This window comes from Podarcis erhardii (genome assembly GCF_964252035.2).
Source record: "Podarcis erhardii genome assembly, chromosome: 13".
Taxonomy (NCBI): domain Eukaryota; kingdom Metazoa; phylum Chordata; class Lepidosauria; order Squamata; family Lacertidae; genus Podarcis; species Podarcis erhardii.
Genome location: NC_138502.1, coordinates 31,460,683 through 31,479,523, shown reverse-complemented (window position 1 = coordinate 31,479,523; position 18,841 = coordinate 31,460,683). Strand labels below are relative to the sequence as shown.

The following is an 18,841-nucleotide window of genomic DNA, read 5'->3' as shown; positions in this document are numbered from 1 at the left end:
AAGCTGTACACCGGCTCCCCCGGCCAATAAAGTGAGATGAGCACCGCAACCCCAGAGTCGGCCACGACTGGACCTAATGGTCAGGGGTCCCTTTACCTTTACCTGAGCTTAACTATGGTTTAAAGTGCAAACCAGGCCTGTGTCTCTCTAACCATCCTGAAATTCCCCTCCCCGCTCTGGAGCCCTTTTAATTTTTACACTAACGCCTGACCCCCAAATTGATTCCCTCCCTTTTACTCCCAGGTTTCTCCCTGCCCTCCCACCCTTCAATCTCTCCTTCCAGCCCTATTCATCCCACCCTGTTCCTGCCTGCATTGACACCTGATTGTGTGGACCCATCCTCCCTGCTCTAACCGCACCCTCCCCTCTCTGGCAGGCACGGTACTGGGGTTCCGGGGTCAACGAGGTGCAGGGCGCCATTTTCAGCCATAGCGGCAAGGTTATCCACCGGCTCTTCGGGAAGTGGCACGACGGGTTGTATCGTGGCGTGGCCCCTGTCGGCAAGTGCATCTGGAGGCCCAGTAAGGAACTGCTTGCACCGCGGCAATGGGGGAAACTGGCAGTTACTGGAGCTCCTGTAGGTCTTGCCCCACAATGGTTGATGAGTCCGTTCTGAAATGCTACAGTTCCGTGAATGCAACAGTTCCACAATTCTTTGTGGAAACTCGCGAAACCTGGATTTCTGATGCGGGTGGTGTTTGGTCTTAGTTTGAAACCAGAGATCAAATTTATCAAATTTCTAGCTATTGTTGTTGAACCTTGGAAGTGCATGTAAATATGGCTTCTAAAGGTGTGGAAGCTGTGGGAGGGATTGTTGCTGGGTAGGGTCCAAGTAGCCAAAGGCTCCCCTACCATGAAGCAGACATCTTTGGCAACATAATTTGGGGGCCGTTAAGGGTAGCCAGCTGATCTGACCCATGGAGCACAAATCAATAAGGTGTTCTCCTGGGGAAGCCCTTTTGAAAGGAATGGAAACTGTGCAAGAGCCACCATCAAATGGATCCTTATTGTGTATAGCATTCTTCCATGCATCTGTGAATCTGTTTGCCCATCTTTTCCTGAACCACTTTTGCTGTCTGAGTGGGAGTGATATCCTGTAATCTGAGGAAGCGAGGAAAGTAATAGAACTTTGTTTGAGGATTTTTCCTTTAAGAGAGAGAGCTCCCAGTTCCTTAACACCCTCATCCCATAAGAACTGCATAGGAATGAATGATTTATTGCATTGGTCCATAACAAAAAGGAACTGCAAGAAAGAAGTCTTCCTGTTCTTCTGGGAAGCATAGAATCCTTTGTGACATCAGCAGCCATTGTCCTAATCCCCTCCCACATCTCAGACCTGTTTGCTTGTCTAGCAATCAGCATACCCCATTCTAAGGAAACGGGAAAGGTTGCCTTGCTTAACATGCCTTTGAGGATGAATGTGGGAACATAAATATGCAACAGACCAGGGCAGCTATTATGTGATAGTGCATGACTTTGAGAACGTGGGATACAACCTTTGAGGCAGGCAGAAAATAAAAACAAATTCTGTTCAACTAACTCTGGGCCACAAAGCAAACAATAGTGAAAAGGGTGCTTATTTTGGCAAGAAGCACCTTCCTTTTGGCAGGCCTATGTAAATTCAGCAACCAGTCCCCACTCTCATCTCAGGCCACCAGCAACCAATACAATCCATAGCTTTTCAGATGTGTCTGAGAGATTGAGGTAGGATCAACCTGTCAGAGTAAGTGGGTGGTAGGCACCCGATCTTCTGAAATCTTTCTCTCTCTGCCTTTGTCTCTCCTTCCACTTCCAGACCCCATGCCTCGGGACTTCGAGAAGAACTATGGTTTCACTCAGTTTGCCTTGGAGCTCAACGAGTTAACGCCGGAGCTCAAGCGTCTCCTTCCCTCCACAGATACGCGCCTGAGGCCTGACCAAAGGTGAGGGCAGGAAAGCCATTGGGGACTGTCTTTTTCTCTTTTGTTTCAGATAACCTACTTTTCTGCTGGTAAAGGTGTTCAAGGCAGCTTCCGTTCATAGAAAACCCTGTTTTTGCAGCATCCATGCTAAAGCTGATATACACAAAAATTAGGGAAATGAGCGGACATAAAAAACGCAAGGCCATTGTAAGCTTTCCTGCATATCCTGGCTGCCATTTACACCCCATAGACGTGCACACACAAGTTTTTGATACGAAAAGGAAATGAATACAACTGGGTTTGGCGCCCTTCTTCTCCCCACTTCTCCAGGTACCTAGAAGAGGGAAATGTGCAGGCCGCAGAGTCGCAGAAGCGGCGAATCGAGCAGCTGCAGCGAGACCGGCGTCGGGTGATGGAGGATAACAACATTCTTCATCAGGCGCGCTTCTTCAGGTACTTCCTCCTTTGCTTCCTGTTGTTTCTTCCTCCATGGAGCCTATGGCCAGGTTTTTACATAAACGCTAACCCATGGTTCATGTAAGCTGTGGTTTATTTAGCAAACCAGGAGTTAGCCATGGTTGGTGAAGCAAAGTGTCCTGTTGTGAGGAGGTGGAACTCGAGTCTCCTTGCCATTTATAGAAGCAGAGCAGAGGATGCAAAATTAAAATTAAACATGTAGTCTTCCTTGATTTGCATCTATATACAGGTTGCGGGATTCATCCTTTTTTGGTATATGATTCTTATTTATTTTTGTAAGCATATAGACTACACACACACACACACACCATTGCATCCTGTCAACATCCTAGTTCCCTGCTTTTGAGGGGTGAATCAAAACATGCCCTGCTTTTGAAACATGAATTGGTAGTGGCTCCAGATGCATCTCCCCTCACCAAACGATTAACCCTGACTGCTAATGGGCTCCTTTTCATCTTCCTGGCAGGCGGCAAGTAGATGCAAATGGCAAAGAATCCTGGTTAACCAACAGCAGCTACTGGAAGCTGAGGGCGGAGCCTGGCTTCAGCAATATGGACAGCGCCGTCTTGTGGTAGCGGTTAGCAACCGCGGGAGCGGCTGTGTCTGCCCACCATCTCCCAAAGTGGGTGTGTGTGTGTAGGAGACCAGACAGCAAGGACCCCCTGCTAGATAAGCACAAAGGTGATCAAGGCATGCAATCCTGGGATTACCAGCACCTCGTGAAGCGGAGGGACGCCTTTCGGTGTTGCGCCATGAGCTTCCAAAGCAGCCCTACCCCCCTCGCACACTTGAGGAAGGCGGCCCTGGTCCATCTCGCCTCCTCAAAACTGCTGCCTGCTGGCTAGGCGGACCTTGGTGTGGAGCCTTGGGTTGCCGCGGATGCTGACAGGAAGCACTTTAACAGCCGCCGAGTTGCAAATCGGCTCCGGGGCAGAAGCAGCTTGAAAATGGGAAACCGCTCTTTAAATTTTCGAAGCCTGCCTTTTGCTCAGAGAACAGTGGCAAATGTGTGCCCCAGCGTGGAGTGGGTGTTTGCACAGTGAAGCCTGGATACTGGATGTTTTGGGTCCTCCTGACTACCTAGTAGTTCCCTTCTGGGGGGTGGCTCCCCTCCTGTTTTTTTTTTTGTTGTTTTCAAGTCACTCCTCGTGGTTGTTTTGAGGTAAAGCCTGGCCTAGGTTAGGAATTCCTGCTCCGGTAGCAGATTATAATATGTGAAGCTGTGGTAGCCCTCTGAGGCAACTCTCTTTCTCCCCGCAAGGCGGCTGTAGGACGGGAATCGGGTTAATGTCACTCTGAGCCAGAGATGCCTGCTATGGCGGAGACTCCAGGACTTTTCCCCACGCCTTAAGGAAGTCCTCTGAGTTCTGGGCCACTGTTGGGGCTTATAGCATTGAATCAGGACATTGTGTGTATGTGTGTTTTGTTTCCCTTCATCACCCCATCTCTGGTATCTCCTCCCCTCCCTATTTTCTAGGATTGTAAGCCGTTCTCCTCCTCCCCACTGTCCTTCAGCATTTGAAGCAATAATGTAAAAAAGTGGGGAAACACTGGCACTCCCACAATCCTTTGCAGAAATTTGTACCTCAGCATCAGGTCAAGGTCTATCAGAACTTGTGTTATTCAAAGCTGCCTCGATTATGATTGAATGTAGAGGTGTGTGTGTGTATCATGGGAGCAAAACACGTATTCCGATCTCTTTCTCAGCTGTGGCAAGAGGAATATAGACTATCCTGAGGCTCGGCTCTTGTTTTGAAGGGAGGGAAGGAAAGAGGAAGTTCTGGCTGAGACTAGAGCAGGCCCACACCAGTTGTGGCCCACCAAGCAAATGAAGACCAGTGAGTGCTTGACAGTCCCTGCTATTGTTGCATTTCCAGGTTTATTGAACCATAGAGGGGTTGCAGTGCACATGGTTAATTTGGCTTGGTGGGTTACAAGGTGTTGCAAGCTCAGTCCGATGGCTCTGTTCACACCTAGGTTTCCAATTTTATGGTTTTTGTTCCTGGTTTCATCCCCCACCCAGTTTTCAAACTCTGTTTCGGGAAGTACTGTAACTGGAAAATGCTGCATGTCTTTATGAAGTTACAAAAGTTCAGGCACAAGTATGAGACCATCATGCAGAACTCCTAGCACCATCTTCCATGCTCCTATATCCTGCAAACCTGTCTGAGCTTTCCCAGTATTACAAAAACGAACATCTACTGCCGGAAGTGGAGAAATGCAACATGTGAAGCAGCCCTCAGTTCTCTGAATTCCCAATCTGGATGCAGGGCAGCCTAGGGACACCACAGCTTTATATATTTTTAGCGTCCAGACTCTTTAAGTTCTTTTACTGCAGTTCACCACTGTGCTGCCCAACTCACCCCGAGGCGGTCAAGAACCTTTTCCTGCTTTTTTTTCTTGTTTACTGGCCCAGCCTCACCATTTACGTGGGTCTGAAGTGGGCGGCATAATTAACTGAATGTCTACAAAGCACTTTGGTTCCCTACCTTGCTGGGAGAGGGTGGGGTTTGCACACTGTTGGAAACTGAGCCTCACTTTTCAGCTTTGATCTTCTATTTTATTTTAAGAGATACATCCTGAAAGGGTTTTGATAATCGCTGCATAGGAGGGGGAGCTTTAATTTATTCTGTTATTCGCTCCTCCCTCTCTGCCCTTCCTGAAGATTTCTTGCCCAACAGATCCAGATTGGTGTCCTGTCTTGTTGTCTGCCCCTCCTTTCTGTGTGCTGGTTGTCTTTAATGTCTCGTCTGGCCCACAAAGCAGGTCGGCCTGTTCTTCGTTCACCTCACCTGGCTGGTCCAGTGATGAGCCGCCGTTCCGTCTTCTGCGTCCATGTTGACTGGCCTCTGTTCTGTCTTTGTGTTGTGGCTTGAACACTCCACGGCGTGTCCAATAATAAAAACAAAGATTTCAGAAAAGTTCCAACGTGTGGCGGCCATTTTGTTCATCCGCTTCAGCCGGCAAGCATGTGTTTTGTCCTCTTGGTGATCAACTGCTTGTCCCTCACCATCAGTAATTGAAAGGTAAAGGTAAAGCAGCCCCTGACCATTAGGTCCAGTCGTGGAAGACTCTGGGGTTGTGGCGCTCATCTCGCTTTACTGGCCGAGGGAGCCGGCGTACAGCTTCCGGGTCATGTGGCCAGCATGACTAAGCTGCTTCTGGCAAACCAGAGCAGCACACGGAAACGCCATTTACCTTCCCGCCAGAGCAGTACCTATTTATCTACTTGCACTTTGACGTGCTTTCGAACTGCTAGGTTGGCAGGAGAAGGGACCAAGCAATGGGAGCTGACCCTGTCGCGGGGATTCGAACCGCCGACCTTCTGATCGGTAAGTCCTAGACTCTGTGGTTTAACCCACAGAGCCACCCGCGTCCCAACTGAATAGTAGTTAAAAAAAAAAAAGCCACCATTCATATGCCCTTTTTGGACTGCTCAACGTGCACAGTACATATTATCCCCCTAAAAGCAACTCTGGAATACGAGCCATTTTATTTAATCAGGCCCATATTGTAGGTAGCGGCCAGATGTCACTTCATAAATCTGTGGTTGTGGAAAGGTTCAAAAGGGTGAATTGCTGCCAAAGATACTGTGCTGCAGCGCCGGTTTAAGATGATTTTGACAGATGTGTGTTAACTGCAGCCACCAGCCCTGCCATGGTGCAGGAAAGTCTACCACTTTCTGGATTAGCAGAGTGTGACAAGCAGCCAGGGGAAGTACTTAACTACAATGGCTCTCAGTACATTTCTGAGCACAAGAAGTGTTGGTGCTGACCTTTAAAGCCCTAAACGGCCTCAGCCCTGTATACCTGAAGAAGCATCTCCACCCCCATCGTTCTGCCCGGACACAGGTCCAGCTAAGAGGGCCTTCTGGCGGTTCCCTCACTCCGAGAAGCCAAGTTACAGGGAACCAGGCAGAGGGCCTTCTCTGTAGTGGCGCCTGCCCTGTGGAACGCCCTCCCATCAGATATCAAAGAAATAAACAACTATCTGACTTTTAGAAGACATCTGAAGGCAGCCCTGTTCAGGGAAATTTTTAATGTTTGATGTTTTATCATATTTTTAATACTCCGTTGGGAGCCGCCCAGAGTGGCTGGGGAGGCCTGGCCAGATGGGCAGGGTATAAAAAAATTATTATAATTTATCATAATCATAATAAGGGCCATGCCTGCACCAAACCTTTAAAGCAGTATGATGCCACTTTAAACAGTCATAGTTTCCCCCAAAGAATCCTGGGAACTTTAAGGGTGCAGAGTTGTTAGAAGACCCCTATTCCCCTCAGAGAGCTGCAATTCCCAACAACACTCAGCATCCTTTACAAATGACACTTCCCAATTTTTTTTTGGGGGGGGGGACCATTAGCCTCTGCTGTGTTGCAAGGAATACTGGAGCACATGACTTCGGCCCATGAGGTGAATCCACTTGGGGGCAGAAGCAACAATGGCTTGGTCTGGATGTGAGCCTGCCGGTGGGGAGTGAGGCATAAGGCAACTTGACATAGATAATTTAAGTTTCTTTTCCTGTAAACAATAATGCTTGGCGTCCTAACCATGACCCAGTGAGGTACATCTATACTATCTCCAAACTACAGATGGGGCTACTGTCTTAAAATATAAGTAATAGGTACCTTACTTCCTGATCCAGGCAGAAGAAATTTGATGCATTTGGCACGTGGAGAGACACCCAAAGAACTAACAGCTTTACAGTTTATTTAAAGAAATTCTTAAGCCAAAACGAAAACTCAACAGGCAGCCTGTACACTGCTTTCAATAAATATTTGCAAATGTCAAGAATTTTTGTTGTCTTGAAAAATAAAATAAAAAAGAGAGAACCTCAAAACACCACAAAGACCGTTGTGTCTTTTACATCTACATAATTTTTTTTTGTTTTAAGAGTGTAAACAGTTAGGAGAGCTGAGTCTAACTCCCCCCTCCGCCTCCAAGAAACTCAGCCGGGTTTGCCGAGCCACGGGGAGCGCTTAAAAGGGGAGAGTGTGTCCCATTTGATTGTCTAGCATAATTAAAATTCACTTCACCAAATGACCATCAAGTCTTTCCAGGATTATAAAATACCACCAAGATTTGAGGGAGGGAAGGGGGAGAGGAAATCTCTTTAGAGGAGGAGGTGGAAGTATAAAAATACAACCTATGTCTTTGCCTCCTGCTTTCCATAAAACTAATTATGGAGGGCTTTAAATATGATCATTTTGGACACAATCCACCGTTCATTGTAGACCTGCCCCATTGAAATGTATGGTGTCTCTTGTTTTATTTCTAGGGAGGCATGCATGCAAAGATGCCCAGATGACTTGCCCCTTTTTTTGCAATTGCCTTCCGCTTTGGGGATCTCACCAAATCAAAGCGTGTGCTCTGCGGCACACAGCTAAACAGTGAGGCACAATGCTACAAAAATTAGCCAAGGGGCTTTCTGTACAGATAACCCCCTATGGCTCTGTACAAGAGAAGTTGTTTCCCCCCTAGTTCACATCTCCCCCAATCTCTCTGTGTAGGCGTCTCCACATCTGGCACAAGAGGACTACCTGAGAAACCTGTCCCTTTATACCAGAGATGAGGAAACCTGTGGCCCTTCAGGTGTTACCAGACTCCAACTCCCAGCAGCCCCAGCCCCTGTGGCCAATGGTCAGGGAGGGTGGGACTTGTAGTCAAGCAGTATCTGGATGTCCACAAGTTTGCCATCCCTGCTGGTTCCATTTACTAATTTAGGGCACTGGCCTTCATTGAGGGCTCATGGCTGTTGTCTGGCATGTAGGAAGCAGGGGGGTGGGGTGGGACAAAAGAAAAAGACAGGCAAATCTTTGTGCTGCATAAATCCCACCTAAGGCCTGTTCTGTTGTTGCTTTTGATGGATGGCAGCTTTTCCTGCATTGCCCAGGTATGTCAGGTCTGACACTATTTGAAGAGAGTCCATGTTGCAGGGCTATCCCCACCCCCACCAGGAATCTTTCCACATGTACTTGGACCTTGAATTCCGGTTCTTGAAATCCCAAGAGATGGAGGAAGGAGTTTCAGCATTTCCAAGTCTGCCTAAAGGCAATGCTGGGAAATGCCCATCTGAGAATATGCTGGTTAGTTAGCAGGGCTTTTTTCCCAGCTGGAACTTGCTGGGACTCAGGTGGGCGCCATTGCCATTACAGTGGTACCTCAGGTTACATATGCTTCAGGTTACAGACTCCGCCAACCCAGAAATAGTACCTCGGGTTAAGAACTTTGCTTCGGGATGAGAACAGAAATCGTACTCTGTTGGTGCGGCAGCAGCAGGAGGCCCTATTAGCTAAAGTGGTGCTTCAGGTTAAGAACAGTTTCAGGTTAAGAACAGACCTCCAGAACGAATTAAGTTCTTAACCCAAGGTACCACTGTATAAGAGAACGAGGGAGGTGTTCATAGTGAGTTCCAGCAGCTCTTTTTCAGAAAAAAAGCACTGGTTAGCAAGAATGGGTGGTTTGCATTATCACATGTTTTCAAACCATCGGCTAGGCTCGGATGAAGAACTCCAGAGCTGGCTTTAACCTCTGGCTTTTTTATATGTTCTAGGGCTGAACTGAGAATGGGAAGGCAGCCAACACCCTCTTGTCAAACCCAGGGAGCTTAAAACAGAGTATTTATCTCAGATGTGTGAAATTCACAGTTTACTTGAGAAATGGAGACCCCCGAATGGCCCAAGAGCATTTGTAAGGGAGCATGGCTGTGACATCCCACGATTTCTGCCTGAAGTGAGCACAGGCTGCTGCCTCAGGGGTAGCAGTTCTCTTGCCCCAAACTATGTGTCATCACCTATAATGATAATTGCACACGACTCCAGAGCGAGGATGTGGGAATGCCTTTTAAATGCACATTCACATACTCATTACATTGAATGCAATGTGGTGTGGACAGACATGATTAGAACTCAAATGTGCATTCTGGCCTGTGTTGAATTGCATCCGATACATGCTCGAGGTTCCCAGTTCCTCTCTGGAGTGGGCCAAAAGATACTGATTTTGCAAACGAAGTCTCAGAACTGCAATGAGTTTCAGGGGCAGAATTTTTCTCAAGCAAATTTTCCTGATTTCTAGCTGCTCCCCACCCAGGAATCCCAAATAGGCATGAGTATGAACGTAATCATCTCAATCTGAATCTCGCTTCATGTGATGTCAGTGTATGAATAGGTGTGCAGGAGCACGGGAGGGGATATGCCCTCAAAGTATATACTGGAACGCCTACCCCATTCTAATCAATGCACCGCAGCAGGACGATCTCATACAGACACACACCTGGTTTTTCCCCTGTGGTTCCCAATTCAGCAAGTGAGGAGTACAACAAAGCCTGCTTCTGTACGCAGATTTCCTTGGCTGGATCAGGGTTGATTTTAACCCAACAAGCACCATGTGGCTTTCAAAACCCATCCCACCCAAAGTTGGATTTTTATTTCCGAATTTCTCCCTGGGCTTTGAATCTCTTAAGAAATTTTGCTTCCGTTCTCCCCAGTGACACAGCCCCAGAACTAAACGTGGGTGGGAGCAGAGACAGGAAGCTGCCCTGGCAAGCGCAGGCTCTTCGGGTCTGAACACAAGCCCAAGATCTGAACTCGCCGCCACCATGCGGGCATCTGTCCGCAAAGGGGAGCGCATGTTTTAACACCAGCAGACTAGCACCTGGAAGTGGTTGAATAGGGGCGGAGGGCAGGGAGATACAACTACATACAGCTTCATTTATGCCATCGTCATTATTTCCGGCAGTGCCCATAAAGGTGCGAAACTTTTCCCCAAACCAAGAAGGGGGACTGTCCATTTTCCTTTTTACAGGTTACCCCTGATATGAATGGAGGAGAGCTGGATGGTGAGAAGGCCCCCACCCCGTGTTTCCCTCACAGGTTTCTATCCCGCCTTCCCACTTCAGTTGCCATAGAAGCCATAATAGCCCCCATCCCCTCCTTCTTTGTCATAGAGCTCCCCGTTGCGGATGGGCGGGGAGCTCTCGGCGCTGGAGACGTAGGGGGACACACGGCGGCGCTTGCACTCGGCTTCGTACAGCCCGGAGTCCGAGGAATCGGCCGACTTCACAGAGCCAGGCTCGGCCCAGCCTTCACTGTCCTTCCCTTTCTCGTCGGCAGAGGGCACCGCCTGCAAGTCCCTCATGGGCCGGAACCAGCTCAAGGCCCCCGGGGTGGGCTTGGGGTGGTGATACTGAGGTGGGGAGCTCCAGGTGGCAGGGGGCCCAAAGGGATGCTCCTGGTAATAGGGCAAGGAGGGGTGCGGCGCCGCCTGCAGGGCAAAGGGCTTCATCCCGTACGGCATGAATTTGTTCCCTCTGAAGTCGCCCTCGTAGGTGCCGTATTCCAGAGGGGCGGAAGGGGCCTGCTGGGAAGCAAAATACCAGTGGTGGGTCTCCTTGGGCGGCAGAGGCAGAGGGGCCCGCTCCCGGTTGTAGAAGCGGCTCTGAGGGAGCGTGTACTGATCGTGCAAGAAGGGCTGGAAGCGGCTGCTGGTGAGGAGCTGCTGGCAGCTGGCAGCACTGGGCGGGGATGGAGTTGTGCGGTCTCCTTCGGCCGTGGTGTACATCCTGGAGGACAGGAAATGGACAGGGCGAAACAGGAAGTTAATGTCTTAAATGGGACAGCACACCGCTTTCAAAACCCACTTCAAGCCACAGCTTCTGCTTCTTGGCTTTGCTGTCTTCATTTGCAGGCCACGGTTTGTCATTACGGAATCGCGCCAAACCATAGTTAAAGCTTCCTTTAAAGCCGTGGTTTGGTTTGGTGTGCTATCTGAACTGATCTACTGTATGAAATATTCCCCCCAGGTGCTAGAAGGTGCTACTTAACAGAAACAGTTGAAGTAGGTGGGTGTAGGAGGATGCAAGCATTTTTGCAGGATTCTGATGCAGAGTTTAAAAATTGAAATCGGGATGTTGCCACAGTAGTCTCCCCCCTGGGACCGATGTGTACTCAAACAGGCAAGCCAAATTGACATTGGGCAAGTAGAAGAGAGACTTACGAATCAAAGTTGTCCCGGAAGCCTTTAGCAAAAGGATTGTGGTCTATCTTCAGCTGGGTGATCTAAGCAAAAACAAAGAAAAAAAGCTATTGTTCTGAAGTTCAGTACCAGAAAAACAGATGTACTTCACTGCACCCCATATACTCCCAAATTTCTTCATAGCCTTTTGTCTGCTTCCATTACTCTACCTCCTTTATTCCTGCCACCAAATCCCATCATGATGGGATTTGGGTACAGATGTAGTGAATGATCGGATGAATGAAAGCACATTTCTTCACATTTTGTAGCTGCTGCACAGAAATCCACTGTGTCGGGTGTGGGAGTGTGGAATGTGAGTGACCAGAGCAAACAGTGATCTAGTAATGCATTTATAATCCTGTCTGTGCCTTCCATGTACCCGAACCCGTTTAGCTCACAAGCACAACTTTCTGCCATTGAAGATCTCTAAACAAGAGAGCGTCTGTAAACCAAGGAATCACTTTTGGATGTCATGCTAAATTAACCATGGTTTACAGTTGGCTTGTTTCCAACAAACCATGGTCAACATTAAGCACATCTTGCCAGGTCGGATTATTATTGTCATTTATAGTTATTCCCTATTAAATTTCTATCTCACCTTCCGTCTCAAAGAAGCCCAGGATGGCAAATGTCAAAATGTTTAAACATACATAAAACATTTATTTATTTCGACTGCATCAGACCAACACAGCTACCTACCTGAACTTAAAATAAGCTGTTTTAGATAACACTACAAAGCTGTGGTTAAGTAAAAGAGAAAGGTAGATTTGGGTGGGGTTGGTGGGGTTGGTGGGCAGCACACAAGCGTGAGGCTTGCTGTGGCTTGTTATCATCACACTAAACTATGGTTTAAAGCTATGTTAAACATTTGGTGTCAGTCAACATCATCACTGCCTACGGAGGTGGTAGAATCTGTCTTCTGTGAGCTTTTACGGGCTATCAGATTATGTGCAATAAACACACAAGTTGTTACTCTGTTGTTGAGGAGGACATCACCCCTCAATTAAGAAAAAATGTCTTTTTGCCAGGAACGTTTTGCCACAGGCAGAAAGTTATTTTCATCCTAGTTAGCAAGCCTACTGTGATAAGTTTATATGCCTACACAAATATCATAGGTATGTATTAACTAGTGCATTATAAAAACTTGTGGCAAGCAACACAGCTCCCCTTCCTCTACACTCTCACACTCTCGCTTATGCTCAGAAGCACTCGCGTTTCAAATATTTTCGGCATATTCTGAGGTTACACTGATGCTGAAATATGAAAAACCCGCACTCACAGATTCCAGGTGAATGCATACCTCAGTTCCCAAACCCTGCACAGACCAATATGACCCTATATCCCAGACCCGACCCAACCCCTTCTATCTCATCTGTTATCCAAACGGTGAGCAGTCGCGACCGAGACTGCAAACTCACGTCAGCATTCTGGTACGCTGTAACGGCAATGAACTGAGTCTCGGGGAAGGTGAAGGTCTGGCTACAGATGGAAGGGTGTACTTTGTCCACCTCGCCGTCCTTGGCCTCAGTGACATGTAGACGGGGCTGGTACTTGTGCAAGGACTGTAGCACGATCATCTGCTGGACAAACAGGACAAGGCACAAGATCCATGAATAATGTTATGTCAGTATATTCCATGACATTAAACTCTCCTGGTTTTGTTTGTTTGTTTGGAGGAGAAAGCCAATTTGGGAAGCCACCATTACCTGTGTGACATTGTTGGACGCTCCTTTGTTATTGGTGAGCTTCAGCTTCCCGAAGGAGATCTCCTGCCGCATCCAGTGGGCTCCAGTGTTGGGAGAATCTGGGTGCATGTACGTCCGATTCCCTGCCGGAAAGAGGGCATTTCTAGTAAGCATCTCTCAGCCTTATTGCCTAGGTCCAGGTCAAAGCATAGGTGTCCCTAGTGTTGGTCTACACAACAAACATTTAAACTGCTTCGAAATCACTCCAGCTGGATTGTCCTACAACGTGTCAGGAGCTCGTCCTACACTCGAGTAGGACCCTGGCAGAGACACATGCCTGACTGGCATTTTCTCTCCCTCCTGGTCTTTTGTTCGGGAGCTTCGAAAGCTTTCTTCTGCCCGAACATCACAGCGACCAATGCCAACAGACACACTTAGGGATTCGCAGAGTCTTCGCAGCTTGCATGACAGAACCGCAGCAACTCAGCATTTTGGCTAATCTACTTTATTTACATATAAACACACATGGAGCACTGCAACATGGCTCCCTCTCTCTCTAGAATCAGACACCAAAGAGAAAGAACAAAGGACAAGAGTCCCACTTCACGGAACACAGTAACACAAACATCCTGTCTCCGTCACTTCCCACTCTGTGGAGTCAAAATGTACACCATCATGTGAAAGTCAACAATCCCATGACTGCAAGCATGGAGCAGGAATTCTAACACAATGAACCCTAAGGAACTGCTGGACTGTGGGGCTGCTGAGAGCTCTTCCTTAGCTCCAACAATCATGCCAAGAGTTTCTTGTTGGAAGTCGTGATAAATAAGCAGTGTTGAAAATTGTTTCAGAGTTTGGAGCATAGCACAGAGAAGCCAGGCCTGGTGTTAAGCGCACTGGGGTGCACACACCTGGCTGAACTGACACCTTGCCCACCTGGCGTAATAGGATGGGTGCCAGCTGGCTGCTCAGCTCCTGTCCAATTATGGTACTGCAAGTGGGTAAGTCTATGATTGTGAAAGAGAGGCTGGCAGCTGAAGCAGTGCAGGCAAATGGGAGTGGGCACGTAGCAGCAGCAGCAGCAGCAACTGGGGACAGTCACTGCTGCGGGTTTCATCTATGCTCCCCTCCCAGCCCTGCATTATGGAGCCAGGCCCAATAGGAAGCAAATTGATGACTTTGTCCAAGATAAGATCACAACCGGGACTATCATTTCAGATTCCCGTTGCAGGTGGAAGAGGCAAGAATCACAGCGAACTTTAAATGCCTGCTGTTGGACAGATGGAAGATTAAACATAAGTCATTGGGTAGAATTTAGAGGGGGGGTGTCAATAGGTGAATCTCTCAAATATAGAGCAAAATGTATGCATTGATCCCAGCAAACCAAGATGGTGTAAGGAGTGTACAGAGTAAAAAGTGAAAGAAAAATATTTTTTGTGTACTTTGAAAGGGTTTAATGATTCACGTGGCCATAGCTGTTAACTTTTCCCTTTTTTTAAGGGAAATTCCCTTATTCCGAATAGAATTCCTCGCAAGAAAAGGGAAAAGTTGACAGCTATGACGTGGACTGATCTGTAAAATAAATTTACTGAAAGTGAATTATAATATTTCATTTGGTTATTTGTTCACTCTGTGTGTTTGTGTGTTTCTTCTTAAACTTATATCCTGCCCCTTATGTACAGAGAACTTCAAGGACTGTTAACATTATAAACCATTCAAACAATAAATGCTCAAGAAACTGAATTAAAAGTGGCAGAGTTAATACATCACAGCAGGTTAAAACCATGTTCAGCTAATATTTAAAAAGCTCTGGGAAAACAAAAGAAGGCCTTTGCTTGGCACGCAAAGGACATGGGTATATAACATCAGGCAAGTTTCCCTGGAGAGAGCATGTAGTTACATTCTTGAGCTTTCAAAAGAAAGGTGCCAGAATTCAAGTCATGTCCTCTGCCCTGGATGCTCAGCTCTTAATACTAAATGCATGGGGTGCAGACTAGTCGTTTAGATAGTAGCAAAGGAAATGCACAACGTTATCAAAACGGTTCTGTGCAGAGCACTGTGCTTTAACAATGAAGTGATCCAGTTTCTTCTCTGGACCACCAGATGGGGCTATAGCTCCTGAGAATGGGGAGGTGGGGGCGCTGCAGAGCAAATAGGACAAAGGCAGCAGCTGCTAGACTAAAATAAAAAAAAGATGTACTGTGATTTCATTTCCAAAAGTATTTGGTTAGATTTAAATAAACTTTTTTTTTTTTATTTAAAACTGTTGTGATGTCTTTGTTCAAAAGTTCTCTGCAAATGCTCTAAACTGCCCTGGGTATGTAAGACTTGAGGACTATAAAAGTTCAAGTAATTAAATTATCAATTAAATAAAAGGGAATCCACATTAGGGGAAAATAAAAGTCTCCCCACCCACCCACCGCTCAGCAAATTCATGCGTAGGAGAAAAGGGGGGGTGGACTTCAGAACTTTCCCTTGCCAAATTCATTTAGGGTCTAACTGAAAACTGCCACCAAGAACGAAAGGCTCCCGCCGAAAAAGGTCTTAAATAACCCAGCTAGATTAGAACAATTTCCCATATTCAAAATTCTTCAAATATTCTCATGGTTAGAACTTTCATATACGACTTTTTGGAGGAGAGTCGTTACGTTGAATTTGGCACAAGATTCACACGTGAAGTAGAAGTAAATGCAAGAAATCCCACAAGAATTTGCAGAGTGCTTTCCAGCTAGATTAGAACAATTTCCCATATTCAAAATTCTTCAAATTTTAGAACAATTTCCCATATTCAAAATTCTTCAAATATTCTCATGGTTAGAACTTTCATATACGACTTTTTGGAGGAGAGTCGTTACGTTGAATTTGGCACAAGATTCACACGTGAAGTAGAAGTAAATGCAAGAAATCCCACAAGAATTTGCAGAATGCTTTCCCCTCACTTTGCATGAGTCCTGCAAAACCTAGATGTTGCTTCTCTGTCTGGCTCATTTCCATGCAGCCTAGCAGGATAAGGTCCCAAGTAATTTAACAGTTGTTGTTGGGGGCAACATTTAGCTGGTATTTGTGTCATCACAGAATTGTAGAGTTGAAAGAGACCATGACGGGTAATTTATTCCACCCTCCTGCAATGCAGGAATCTTTTGCCCAACATGAGGCTTGAACCCATAACTCTGAGATGAAGAGTGTCATGCTCTGCCAACTGAGCTGCCGAGGTGGATTATTCTTGTATTTCTCCCAGTATGCCTCACAGAGAGCCTGAAGGTCCATAAATAGCAACACCCTAGTGGTCCCGGGCCCTAAGGAAGTCGGATTAGCCTCAACCAGAGCCAGGGCCTTTTCAACACTGGCTGCGGCCTGGTGGAACGCTCTGCCTCATGAGACCGGGGCCCTGCAGGATCTGATTTCTTTCCGCAGGGCCTGTAAGACAGAGTTGTTCCGCCTGGCCTTTGGCTTGGAGCCAATTTGATTCCCTCTCCCTCTTTCTTTTTTTCTTTTTCCTTTCTCCTCCTGTGATGAGGCTGCATTTTAATATTTTGTTTCAATATTTCAATGCTGTATTTTAATCTTGTTTTTAAGTTGCATTCATTCAACTTGTTTTTATTACTGCTTGTTAGCTGCCCTGAGCCCGGCCTTGGCTGGGGAGGGCGGGGTATAAATAAAAAATTATTATTATTATTATTTAGGCTAAATTGTTAGTGAAATGTTTAGCCTTAGTGTGTATTTGTTAATATGAGCTCTTCAATTGCCAATCTAATTTTTTAATGACTATTTAAATGCTGTTATGTTTTGCAACGGTTGGTTTTCTTGAAATGGCACTATATTTTAGAGCCAGTGTGACATAATGGTTAGAGCACTGTACCAGCACCTGGGAGAGCAGGGTTCGAATCCCCACTCAGCCATGAAGCCCCTCGGGCCAGTCACTGCCTCTCAGCCTCACCTACCTCACAGGGTTGTTGTAAGGCTGAAATGGGGGGGGGGACACCATATAACCACCTTGGAATATAAAGGTGGTATATAAATGTAAAAAGTGAATAAAAATGTTTTTTTTATTATGCAAACTTTCCTGATGTGAGCTACTTTCTGAGAATGGTTTACCATGGGAAAACATATATAAAGAAACTAGCCATGATGAAGGAATGAAGGGGGAACAAAGGAAATGTGTTCTGTAGCAATGTTTTTCCTCAGATGATGTTGGACTACAATTCCCATCGCCTCTCTCCCCTGACTGACCTGGCTGGGGATGATGGGAACTGTAGTCCAACAAAACATAGGAAGACCTAAGTTGAAAGAACACTTGTCAATAGGAAGTGGTCACAAAACTGTGGCAGGATTTCAAGCACTGGGGAATTCAAAAGTTTGCTGCTGTTCTGTGACATTTTGGTTAGTCCTAATAAAGTCATGGCCCAACTGTGGATTTTGTAGATTCCCTACCCATGGGCTAATATGTCTAACTCTGCACTGGAAGATAATTCCTCCCTCATACCTGGCATATTTCCTTCTGCTTTGCCGCACTGCACCCATTTCCCGCCTTGGTATCGCCAATGGTGTTGATCCACTAACACAATGTCCACAAAGATGCTGTAATGGGCGACAGGGTCCAGTCCAGAGATGTTGAAGCTCAGAAATGGGAACATCCTCCTAAACAGTGTTGTGGAGGGAAGGGGAGAGAAAAAACACAACCATTTGTAAAACAGGAATAAAATAGCCCCACGTTGCTGGGTTGGTTGTTTTGAGGTTAAGGCACAAGAAGTTTTCAAAATGAATGTACTAACATCAGTTGTTACGAGCCGCTGCCCTGAATTCAAACTGCAGTCCCTATGAAATTATTCAAACTGGAATAACCGCATAAACACTGCCTCAGAGCAAAAAAGTCTGTGAAACCCCAGCCTTCTGCCTCCAGACTGTGACCAGCCAGAAGCTCAAAGAGCACGATGGAGATAATAAACCAAAGATTGTAATCTTCAGCATCTCAGTCATATTGTACTTCTGAACATCAAACTTTCAATATGGTGGAGATAAACAAGAGATCAAACTTTCATCTTTGGCTAGCTGGGTGAATGGGCGCTGCTAGAGCTCTCTCTCTTGAATTCGTTTGAAAACCCTGTCTTAAAAAGCTTACCATCACGTCTAACTTTGAGACAATGAACTCCAACCCATGAATTTACATGAAGTGTGGGGGGGGAGCTACAAGTGTTCGGCTTGATTCCACGAGCTCTGATATTCAGAACAAGAAGACTGGGCTTGCCCACGTTTCCATGTGTCTCACGCCTAAAGTCGTAGAGTTGGAAGGGACCCCAGGGGTCCTCTAGTCCAACCCCCTGCAGTGTTTTCTGCTTCATCCACACTTTCTAGGCACAGTTTTCCCTGTGCCCCACTCGTTTCCCAGGAAAAAGCTGCTCTTTACTGCTAAATTGGAGCAAACGTCAATCCAGAGAAAACCTGAATTGTTGTTTGCTGCGATTGAGCACTAAAGAGCAGGTTTTGTTGGGGAGGGCACATGGAAGCAGCGGGACAAGGGGAATTGTGGGAAAGCCGTTATACCACTTAGACTGCAATCCCATACATACTTAACAAGAAACCATCCACATTCACCTTAATGAGACTTACTCTCATTAGCTTGATAGTCTATGCAGGGCTTGATAGTCTATGCAGGAGGAGGCAGAGGGACTTACCTTCCAAACACAGAAAGGAAGAACTCCTTGGGAGGAAGAACTGTGGATGTGGAGGAGGTAACTAAGGTTCACATTGACTTTAGGTTCAAAGCATA

General features: G+C 46.6%; 2 protein-coding genes across 5 annotated transcripts in view; one reads left to right on the top strand and one right to left on the bottom strand.

Annotated features, from left to right (window-relative positions):
• Positions 1 to 3,314, top strand: part of OSBPL7 (oxysterol binding protein like 7) — a 34,627-nt gene extending 31,313 nt beyond the window's left edge. For 3 of the 4 annotated variants that reach the window (XM_081837717.1, XM_081837719.1, XM_081837718.1), the window contains exons 20-23: positions 377 to 521; positions 1,796 to 1,922; positions 2,232 to 2,354; positions 2,845 to 3,314. In XM_081837717.1, coding sequence (XP_081693843.1) covers positions 377 to 521; positions 1,796 to 1,922; positions 2,232 to 2,354; positions 2,845 to 2,953 — 504 coding nt within the window. In that variant the 3' untranslated portion in view covers positions 2,954 to 3,314. Of the gene's footprint in view, positions 1 to 376; positions 522 to 1,795; positions 1,923 to 2,231; positions 2,355 to 2,844 lie in introns of those variants that run through there. The other variant, XR_014150688.1, reaches the window with a different exon arrangement.
• Position 3,315: 1 nt separating this feature from the next.
• Positions 3,316 to 18,841, bottom strand: part of TBX21 (T-box transcription factor 21) — a 58,557-nt gene continuing 43,031 nt past the window's right edge. Inside the window, exons 2-6 of the mRNA XM_081837897.1 lie at positions 17,558 to 17,712; positions 13,096 to 13,217; positions 12,808 to 12,966; positions 11,372 to 11,433; positions 3,316 to 10,937 (exon numbers count right to left, since the gene is read on the bottom strand). Of these exons, the coding sequence (XP_081694023.1) occupies positions 10,271 to 10,937; positions 11,372 to 11,433; positions 12,808 to 12,966; positions 13,096 to 13,217; positions 17,558 to 17,712 (1,165 nt within the window). The 3' untranslated portion in view covers positions 3,316 to 10,270. The remainder of the gene's footprint in view (positions 10,938 to 11,371; positions 11,434 to 12,807; positions 12,967 to 13,095; positions 13,218 to 17,557; positions 17,713 to 18,841) is intronic.